This window comes from Mustela nigripes, chromosome 1, assembly GCF_022355385.1.
Source record: "Mustela nigripes isolate SB6536 chromosome 1, MUSNIG.SB6536, whole genome shotgun sequence".
NCBI lineage: Eukaryota > Metazoa > Chordata > Mammalia > Carnivora > Mustelidae > Mustela > Mustela nigripes.
Genome location: NC_081557.1, coordinates 47,338,691 through 47,349,380, shown reverse-complemented (window position 1 = coordinate 47,349,380; position 10,690 = coordinate 47,338,691). Strand labels below are relative to the sequence as shown.

Sequence of the window (10,690 nt, the reverse complement as noted above, 5' to 3'; positions counted from 1 at the left end):
TTTAAGGCCTTTATTTCCTTGCTGATCTTTTGCTTGGATGATCTGTCCATTTCAGTGAGGGGAGTGTTAAAGTCCCCTACTATTATTGTATTGTTGTTGATGTGTTTCTTTGATTTTGTTATTAATTGGTTTATATAGTTGGCTGCTCCCATGTTGGGGGCATAGATATTTAAAATTGTTAAATCTTCTTGTTGGACAGACCCTTTGAGTATGATATAGTGTCCTTCCTCATCTCTTATTATAGTCTTTGGCTTAAAATCTAATTGATCTGATATAAGGATTGCCACTCCTGCTTTCTTCTGATGTATATTAGCATGGTAAATTCTTTTCCACCCCCTCACTTTAAATATAGAGGTGTCTTCAGGCTTAAAATGAGTTTCTTGGAGGCAACATATAGATGTGTTTTGTTTTTTTATCCATTCTGATACCCTGTGTCTTTTGACAGGGGCATTTAGCCCATTAACATTCAGGGTAACTATTGAGAGATATGAATTTAGTGCCATTGTATTGCCTGTAAGGTGACTGTTACTGTATATGGTCTCTGTTCCTTTCTGATCTACCACTTGTAGGCTCTCTCTTTGCTTAGAGGACCCCTTTAAACTGCAGAAACAGAAAATAAATAAACAAAATCTGTTTCTGCAGTTTAACTCGGACTTTAACACAAGCTCTATGTAGAAGGCTTGCCTAAAACCAATGTGTTCTGAAGACTCTAGGTGAAGACAATTCAGTGCTTGTTCCTGAAGGACAAGACTTAGAACATCTAATATAGACTCTGGATGTTTCTGTTAGATGAGATGGGAAGACAGAAGTATATAGTCTCAGTAGGAGCTGTTGGGCTGTCTCATGGAGAATTAGTTCAGGTTAAATGACAGAGAAGCCCCTGTGAAAACCAAATTCCCCTCTCAGGACTATGGCAGAATAGCAGATGCTGAGACCAGTGATAGGAGGAAAGCATTACCTTTGGTATTGTTATTAATGGTTGATAGTTAACTGAGTAATAAAAACATGGATGAGTATAGCTCAGTGATCTCACTGGATCCAAAATTGTGAGAGGTAGGCAGGACTAGGATAATTGTCCCCATATGGTGGGTAAGGAAACAATCCAAGAAACAGAAGTTAAGTGCCCCATCAAGGTCACAAACTAGGCTTTAAACCTAATCTCCCACTCATAACCTCAACTCACAGTTTCATCCACAAAATGATACAAAACCTCAAAATTCCAAACCAAAAAAACAAAACAAAACAAAACAAAAAATCCCAATAACCTTGACTTAGTTAAAACTGAACCCCAGCTTTCTAAGTCCACAATCCAAGTACACACAGCAGGCATCTATTTGCATATTCTGAGGCAGCTCTATTTCTCAGTAGGCACTGCAGGGCAGGAAGGTGAGGGTGGAAAGAGGCCCAGTGATTGTGAAGCCAGACTACACTGTGCCTCAAGGGAGGCACTGTGCCTCAAGGGAGGTACTGAGTGCCACAGAGTGGTGAGAGAGTAGGGTTGTAGGAAGCTAGGAGCTGGAACCCCTGAAGATCAGAGACTGGGACAGACGTCTCTAGAGTGACCTCCAGGGAAGACACCAGGCCCATCTTGGGTCCCTTTCAGGATGTTCCTCAGGGATTGGGCCTGCTGTTTCTTTTCTTTTGGGGAAAGAGTAGGTGATTATGAGGATATAGCCAGACCTCTCCTTTCCAACTCTCTCTTTCCCAGCCTTCTCTCACTAAGGAAAACTGTATCAGGTTTTCCTAAAACCAGCAGAAAAAGAACTGAGCCTCCAGCTGGGGGGGTGAGAGCACACCAGGTTATTGGTGGCAGGGAAGACCAGGCGTACACAAAGCATAGTCAGGGAGGTAGTGTGAATGGGGCGAGGAGCAAGCAGACAGAGGAGGGGCACTTATGCTAGGTCAGCTGGCTCCTAGAGGGCTGGAACAGGGTATCTGGAGGACATAAGCAGCCATGTGAGCTAGGCTGACAGAGAAAATTAGAATAACCAGGATAATGGCAGAAATCAGACTGAAAACAGTAATGACTAGAAGGAATACCCAAAGGCTAAGTGGAGAACCACTAGGAGAAGTGTGTCTAATGTTTGAGGGGAAGAGACTAGGTTAGTATGTATGGGGAGGTGAGCTTTGGAGTGCATGGGCAGAGTCCCTTCCTCAGTACCTCTCCTGCCCAAACAATTTATCCTTGTCTCAGGCATTATCTCACCTCCTGATTCTCTTGTCTTCTAGTATTCTCATCCTATATGTCTGTCTATCGAACAGAGGACCTGCTTTCTATCCTCCTGAAGCCTTTATCTTCTACAAATTTCAGATCCTCCCATGTCGCCGTTTGAAGAAATCCCTTTCTGCTTCCCAGGGCTGTGCTCCTTCTGTATGGTACATTAGGGACCACTTCAAGAAAGCCTTAACTAAATAACCCATACCAGGTTAGTTAAATCCTTTTTAGTGCCACTTGCTTTCCTCCTACTTCACATTCTGGCCTCACCACAGTCAGAGCTGGTGTGATCGTCCTGGGACAAAAAGGAAAAATCTGAAATAGGGAGATGGAAGGCCCAGGTCGGGTATACTTGCTTATTAAAGGCGTTAGCAACAACTAGCTGTATCATTGCAGCATGGTCCTGTAAACAGAATTCTGGCATGAGGGTCAGAAGCTGTGGAATCTAGTCCTAGCTCTGCTACTTATTTCCTCCATGACCATTTGGGGACTCAGTTTCCCAATTACATCTTTCTAAAGTCCTCTCAAGTTAAAGGGGTAGCCAGTTTATAATACTGACTGAATATTTTAGGTACAGAGCCACATGCACTTTTGGGGGAGACAAAGAAACAAGTGACCCAGACTTCCTTTTGTCATTTGCTGATGTCTTGACTATGCAAACAAGAGGCATAGTACAATGACATGTAAGGACTGGATAAAACACTTATACCAAGCAGGTTAAGAGTGCAGGGGTCGGAGGAGACTGGATAAGCAGGGTTGGATTGTGAACAGAATTACAGCTAGATTTCATTTAAACTTGGAAAGAAGGAAGCTTGATGAATTATTAAGGCATTTAAACAGAATAGGCAAGCTGTGAGAATGAGGTATATGGGCAAATAAACCCGAGGGCCAGATATGGGCAACAGGAGCATACAGAAAGTAAGAGACAGAGGCACTCAGAGAAGAGGAGGGGCCTGTTTGAAATCTGATCTACATAACTAAAATTAGAGAGGATTTCACAGAATTTCTCTCTGTGGATGTGCTCAAAACTGGGTGATACTCAGTAAATTTCAATTTGAATTAGATGGTAGTATATAATACATCAGCAGGAGAGGAGAACCTTTCTCCAGAGAGTCATTCATACATTTATTTAAATAGCACTTACTGATCATCAATAATGTTCAGTAGAGTCTGTGAATATAGAAATAAGTCACAGCAAATGGACAGACATTTGCACTGGCAACAAGGATCATACTCTCCTTATGTTATTTAATTCAGGATGTTAATGAGTCCTCATTGACAACACTGAGAAAAATCTGCCTGGAGGAGTCTGAGAAGACTTTACTAAGAAGGCGGCAGGATCTTGGCCAGGTATGGAAAGGGGCAGAGGAAAGCATTTCGGATAAATAGTATGAGCTTTAAGCATGCCTTTCAGGAAGTGACAGATAACCCAGTGTGGCTGAAACCAGGATGAATGTTTTAGGGAATGGTGAAGAAGTGAGGTTGTTCCTTAATTTAGGCAGGAACAAATTAATAAGCATGTTGAGTAGTTTTTAATTTTCCTTGTAGCAGTAAGTTCTTATATGCAGTTTTCAGTAGGGATAGAATATGTGGTCTGCACATTATAGTAGTAGATTGAGTAGGGGTAGAAGACTGAAGAGGAGGTTTTTTATTCAGATATAATTAATATGGTATTATTTTAGTTTCAGGTCTACAGCAGAATGATTCAATAATTCTATACATGACTCAGCGTTCATAAGTGTACTCCTAATCCCCTTTACTCTTCCCATCTCCCCACCCACCTACCTTCTGGCAACCACCAGTCTGTTCTCTGCCTTTAAGACTTTTTGTTTGTTTTGTTTCTTAAATTCCACATATGAGTGAAATCACATGATATGTGTCTTTCAGACTTATTTCACTTAGCATTGTACTTTCTAGGTCCATTCATGTTATTGCAAATGGCAAGATCATTATTTATGGCTGAGAAATATTCCATATATTGTGTGGTGTATGTGTACATATCACATCTTCTTTACCTATTCATCTATGGATGGGCATTTGGGTTGCTTCCATGTCTTGGCTACTATAGATAATCCTGCAATAAACTAGGGCTGCATATCTCTTTGAATTAGTGTTTTCATTTTCTTCCAGTGAATATCCAGTAGTGGAATTCCTGGGTTTTATGGTAATTCTAATTTTTTGAGGAACTTCCACAATTTTCCAGAGTGGCTGCACCAACTTGCATTCTAAGCAACAGTGCACAGAGTTTCCTTTTTTTCCACATTCTCACCAATATTTGTGTGTTTCTTCTTAATTTTAGCACTATGACAGGTATAAAGGGGTAGCTCATCCTGGGTTGTTTTTTTTTATAATTTTATTTTTTAAGTGTTCCAAGATCCATTAGCCATCAAGGAGATTCAAATCATTCTGGTTTTTATTCACATTTCTCTGGTGAAAGATGTTCAACATCACCAATCATGTGTCTGTTGATCATCTGTATGTCTTTGGAAAAGTGTCTATTCAGGTCCTCTGTCCATGTTTTAATCAGTTTGCTTTTTTTGGTGTTGAATATATTCTCCTGTTCAGTACCTTGCCTTTTTCGGTTGATAGTTTCCTTCACTGTGCAAAAGCTTTTCATTTTGGTGTGGTCCCAATGGTTTAATTTTGCTTTTGCCTCTCTCCATTGCCAGGGGAGAGATATTTGGTTTTACAGATCTATATGTCTATTTTTGTGCCAGTACCATATTGTTTTGGTTATTACAGCTTTGTAGACTATCTTGAAATCTAAGATTGTGATACCTTGATTGCACTGAATCCGTAGATAGCTTTGTGCTTTGGATAGTGTTGACATTTTAATAATCATTCTTCCAACCCATGAGCATGGAATTTCTTTGTGTCATCTTTAATTTATTTAAAGGGGTAGTCATTATAGTGACACAGGCCAGTGATATGAATCTGGGAAGACAAAAGTCACTGAGAGGAGAAAAGCAGCATGGGAGACAATTTAGGGGCAGGATCAAGGGGGCATCACTGACTTAGAAAGAGCTCCAGGAGCTTTGGCAGCTGGTAGGAGTCTATGACTGGAGCATAATGAAGGGAGAGGTGAGAGGGGAGAAAGCTGAATAGTGAATAGGGGCCAGACTATGCAGAGACTTGTAAACCAGAGTGAGGAGTGTGGATTTCATCCTCACTGCAATGGTAATTCCATGAAAGTCTTGGGACAAACCCTGGCCCAGTATAATTTGCCTGTTTAATGGATTATTTGGCTGGAGTATAGAGAATGGAATATGAAGCACTCAAGATTCAGACCACAGAGACCAGTTATAAGACTTTTGTGGTCTGGATGAAAGATGGTAAATTAAATGAGAATGCTGTCAGGGGATAAGGAAAAGAGTAGGGAATAAATTACAGATTGTAAATAAAAAATTATAAATTTTTCAGATTGATAGGATTTGTTTATGAGCTGGATACAAAGGAAGGGGGAGAGGATTGAATCAAGGATTATACCTGGGTTTCTGACCTTGCTACAGGATAGATGGCCAGAATATGAGCTGAGATGGACAATGCAAGGGGAGGAAATAGTTTGTGGGGAGATAAAAAGATTTCCATTTTGGCCGTATTGTTTGATATGAATGTGGAACATCTAAGTGGAGAGGTCCAATAGGCAGTAGGATACACGTGTCTGGAACTCAGAGTAGAAGCTATGCATTTGATAATCCCCTGAATGTAGATGATAAAAAAACAAAACAAAACAAAACAAAAACAAAAATCCAAGTGGAACAAAAGCGAGCACCTAGTAAGGTAATATGAAAATAAAAGAGGGAATAAAAGAAGACAGAAAAGGAGAAGGAGAGAGTAAGGGGAAAAAACATAAGGGAAGGAGTGGAGATGGAAGGTGGCTTGGAAAGGACTGGAAATTAAATGAGGGATGAGGAAGTAGAGATCAAATACAGTCAAATTTTTATAAAATTGTGCTGTGAAGGGGAACCAAGTTAAGGGGTGATTAGATGGAAGAGACAAAGCCAAAGAATACATGATGGTGCTGATATTAATCAAAATAAACATTGTAGAAAGGGGGAAGACCGTAAGCACAAATAGCATGTGCACAATGGGTCACAGTTTGCGGGGTCTATTCTCACATGTTTTTGTCTTTCCTCACCATAAAACTTGGTGAGATGGTTGGGGGAAGTATATCATGGGAAGTATGGTTATTGCCTTCAGTTATAGGTTGAGAAGCTAAAACTTTAAAAATATCAGAGATTAATGTTAGTTTCTGCTGGTAGACTGATGACACAATCATTACTCATGCCTAAGAATTCTAAAACTTTCCCCTACACCATGGTGAGGAGTTAAGAGTTTTATTTCTTTCACTTGGACATGCTGAATTTGAACTGTCTATGGAACAACAAGGTAGAGGAAGAATACAGCAACTTAAGACATTGGATTTGAAGGCGGGAAACAAGAGTTCTCAAAGTTCAGGTTTAATATTTGACATTTTCTAAATATGTGATTGTCAGTGACTTAACTTTTAGTTTCTGCAGTTCAAAAAAATGCCCATATTTACTAAGCACATTTTTGTATTCTAGATTTGTGCTAATGGTTTTTATTTTTAAAACGAGTTTTTTCCAGCTTTAAGATATAATTGACATAGAATTATATTAGTTTGAGGTGTTCAACAATGATTTGATATATATATTATAAAATGGTTGCTACAATAAGTTGAGTTAGCATTCATCACATCACATAGCTACAATATTTTTCTGATGGTGAGAACTTCTAAGATCTACTTTCTTTGCAACTTTCAAATATATGTTATAGTATTAACTATATTAACTATAGTCACCAGGCTGTACAGAACATCCCCAGAACTTATACCTGGAAGTTTGTACCATTTGTCTACCTTCACCTATTTCTCCCACCCCTAGTAGCCATAAATCTGTTTTGTTCATGAGTTCATTTTTTTTTCCAAGTTCATTTTTAAAAATCTTAATTTCAGTGTAAATAACATGTGTTCTGTTAGTTTCAGGTATACAACATAGTGAGTCAACAATTCCATATATTACTCAGTGCTCATCAAGATACTCCCAATCCCCTTCACCTATTTCACCCATCCCCCACCTACCTCCCCTCTGGTAACCCTTTGCTCACTATAGTTGAGAGTCTTTGGTTTGTCTTTTTTTCCCCCTTTGTTCATTTGTTTTGTTTCTTAAATTCCACATATGAATGAAATCATATAGTGTTTTTCTTTCTCTGACTGGTTTATTTCACATAACATTATACTCCCTAGATCCATCCATGTTTTTGTAAATGGCAAGATTTCATTTTTTTTATGGCTGAATAATATTCTATTGTGTATATATATACCACATCTTCCATATCCTTTTGTCTATTGGTGGACACTTGGGCTGCTTCCCTAATTTAGCTATTATAAATAATGTTGCAATAAACAGAGGTGCATGTATCCCTTTGAATTGTTTTTGCATTGTATTGAATTTTGTATTTTGTATTGAAGTGTTTTTGTATTCTTTAGGTAAATACCCAGCACTATGACTATAGGATCATAGGGTCTATTTCCAAATTTTAATGAATTTCTCTACTATTTTCCAGAGTGACTGCACCAATTTGCATTCCCACCAACATTGCATGAGGGTTCCTTTTTCTATCTATTCATTTTTTAAAGCTTATACACAAAAGTGAGATTGTACAGTATTTTTTTAAAGATTTATTTTTTAAAAGATATTATTTATTTATTTGACAGAGATCACAAGCAGGTAGAGAAGCAGGCGGGGGCAGGGGGAAGCAGGCTCCCCACTGAGCAGAGAGCCTGACGCAGGTCTCTATCCCAGGATCCTGAGACCATGACCTGAGTTGAAGACAGAGGCCTTAACCCACTGAGCCACCCAGGCACCCTGAAATTGTACAGTATTTTTTATCTGACTTATTTCACTTAGAATAATGCTCTCAAATTCCATCTATGCTACTACAAATGGTAAGATTTCCTTCTTTATGGCTGAATAATATTCGTGTGTGTATCACATTTTCTTTATCCATTTATCCATTGTGCTAATTGTTTAATGATATCTCCATTCTCAGAATAAACCTTTAAAATATAAACTGAGAAAACAGAGAAGGAAGCACAGATCAAATTTCTGAGAAACAAATGTTTAAGCTTTATCAAAGAGAATGATAAAAGGGATAAAAAGGAGATAGAAAGATAAAGGATCCCAGAAGGAAAAAGAATGGTGTAAAGTTCAGTCTTCCAAAAAGGTGGGAGTGGAGCATCTCTTCCTTTGAATGTCCTGGATGTTAGAAAGAAAAGTGGGTGAAGGTAGAAGCATGTAGAAATGGAAGTTAAATTTAGGTGAAGCAAAACTATGATAGGTCTTTTCATGTTCTCAAGTTGGCTGCAAATACGCCTTTAGGGGCGCCTGGGTAGCTCAGTGGGTTAAAGCTTCTGCCTTCAGCTCAGATCATGATCCCAGGGTTCTGGGATTGAGCCCCACATCGGGCTCTGCTCAGCAGGGAGCCTGCTTCCCCCTCTCTCCCTCTGCCTGCCTCTCTGCCTACTTGTGATCTCTATCTGTCAAATAAATAAATAAAATCTTTAAAAAAAATACGCCTTTAGTTGGTGAGATTGCTGAGCATTAAATAAAGACCTATGGAACCCTTGCTAGAGAAAAATTTATAGAACATGGAGGAAAATGAAATATTAGAAGGTGCTAGTCTTAATTATTTTTCATACAGCCAAGATAGACATCTGAAGGACAGAGACACTCCTTTCATAATTAGAGATGCAGCCTGAGTTTGGAACCAATTGGAAGACAGTGAATGTCTTGGGTAAGATTTGAACATAGCAGGGGTCCATATCTTTTACAAAGTGGTTCTGGGCCAAAGACCACAGAAAGCTCTTTTTCCACTCAATTCCTCAATGAAGAGTGCCTTGTGATATTCGCTTAATTGATATTGAATGTTGATTACCCAATGATTTTTAATATATATATATATATATACATATATATATAATTTATTTATTTATTTGACAGATCACAAACAAGCAGAATGGCAGGCAGGAATGGGGGACGGTACAGAAGCTTTAACCCACTGAGCCACCCAGGTGCCACTTACCCAATGCTTTTCAAACATGTTGAGGGCAGAGATCATGTATTTCTCATAATGTATATTAGGATTATTTTCTAATTGAAGGACTAGAAATGAGATCAAGAGCTAATCCTTCCATGTGAATGGTCAGAGTTTGAAATTGAATGCTATAATTCTGCCGATACTGGATACCTTCTGGAAGAGCCCTGTGGAAGTGGATGACAGGAAGAAAATTTCCAATGGCCACATCAGCCTCCAATATCACCTCAACCCATCCGGCAGTCTTTGTGTTAATGGGAATCCCAGGCCTGGAGCACTTACATAACTGGATTTCCATTCCCTTCTGCTCAGCCTATACGTTAGCCCTGCTAGGCAACTGTACCCTCCTCTTCATTATTCAGGCTGATGCAGCCCTCCATGAGCCCATGTACCTCTTTCTGGCCATGTTGGCAACCATTGACCTGGTCCTCTCCTCTACAACACTTCCCAAAATGTTAGCTGTTTTTTGGTTCAGAGATCGGGAGATCAGCTTCTATGGCTGTCTGGTCCAGATGTTCTTTCTCCATTCCTTCTCTATCATGGAGTCAGCAGTGCTGCTGGCCATGGCCTTTGACCGCTACGTGGCTATCTGTAAGCCCCTGCACTACAGTACAGTGCTGACTGGGCCCCTTATCACCAAGATTGGCATGGCTGCTGTGGCTCGGGCTGTGACACTAATGACTCCACTCCCTTTTCTGCTCAAACGCTTCCACTACTGCCGAGGCCCCATGATTGCCCACTGCTACTGTGAGCACATGGCCGTGGTAAGGCTGGCCTGTGGGGATACTCGCTTCAACAATATCTATGGCATTGCTGTGGCCATGTTTATAGTGGTGTTGGACCTGCTGTTTGTTATCTTGTCTTATATCTTCATCCTTCGGGCAGTCCTACAGCTTGCCTCTCAGGAGGCCCGCTACAAGGCCTTTGGGACTTGTGTCTCTCACATAGGTGCAATCTTAGCCTTTTACACACCTGTGGTCATCTCTTCAGTCATGCACCGTGTGGCTCGCCAGGCTGCTCCTCATGTCCACATACTATTTGCTAATTTCTATCTGCTCTTCCCACCCATGATCAATCCCATCATCTATGGTGTCAAGACCAAGCAGATTCGTGAGCGAGTCTTAGGACTATTCCCAAGAAAGAATGTCTAAGTGTAGTGTGAGAGGCAGGTGGAGAAAGAGTGGGACAGACTGAATGCTGGAATCGGGGCAGGGGTATGAGAGGAAATAGAAGGATGCCAGAGTTTACATGCACAAGGAGGAAAACTAAATGATGTCCTGGTATAATGAAAAAAAATCAATTGATGCCCTGAAACTTAGTCATCAGTCTGATCAGGATTCATGGTACAATGTCCTTTGA

The 10,690-nt window shown here is 40.0% G+C and overlaps 1 protein-coding gene across 1 annotated transcript; it reads left to right on the top strand.

The window, feature by feature from the left end:
• The first annotated feature begins 9,531 nt into the window (after positions 1-9,531).
• On the top strand, positions 9,532-10,482 carry LOC132011830 (olfactory receptor 52K1). Its single transcript, XM_059391008.1, has one exon. It carries the CDS (start codon positions 9,532-9,534, stop codon positions 10,480-10,482), a length of 951 nt encoding a protein of 316 aa, XP_059246991.1.
• Positions 10,483-10,690: the final 208 nt, after the last annotated feature.

Excerpts from the sequence above, each read along its gene's own strand:
- LOC132011830 (XM_059391008.1), top strand. The coding sequence starts at position 9,532 with ATGGCCACATCAGCCTCCAATATCACCTCAACCCATCCGGCAGTCTTT.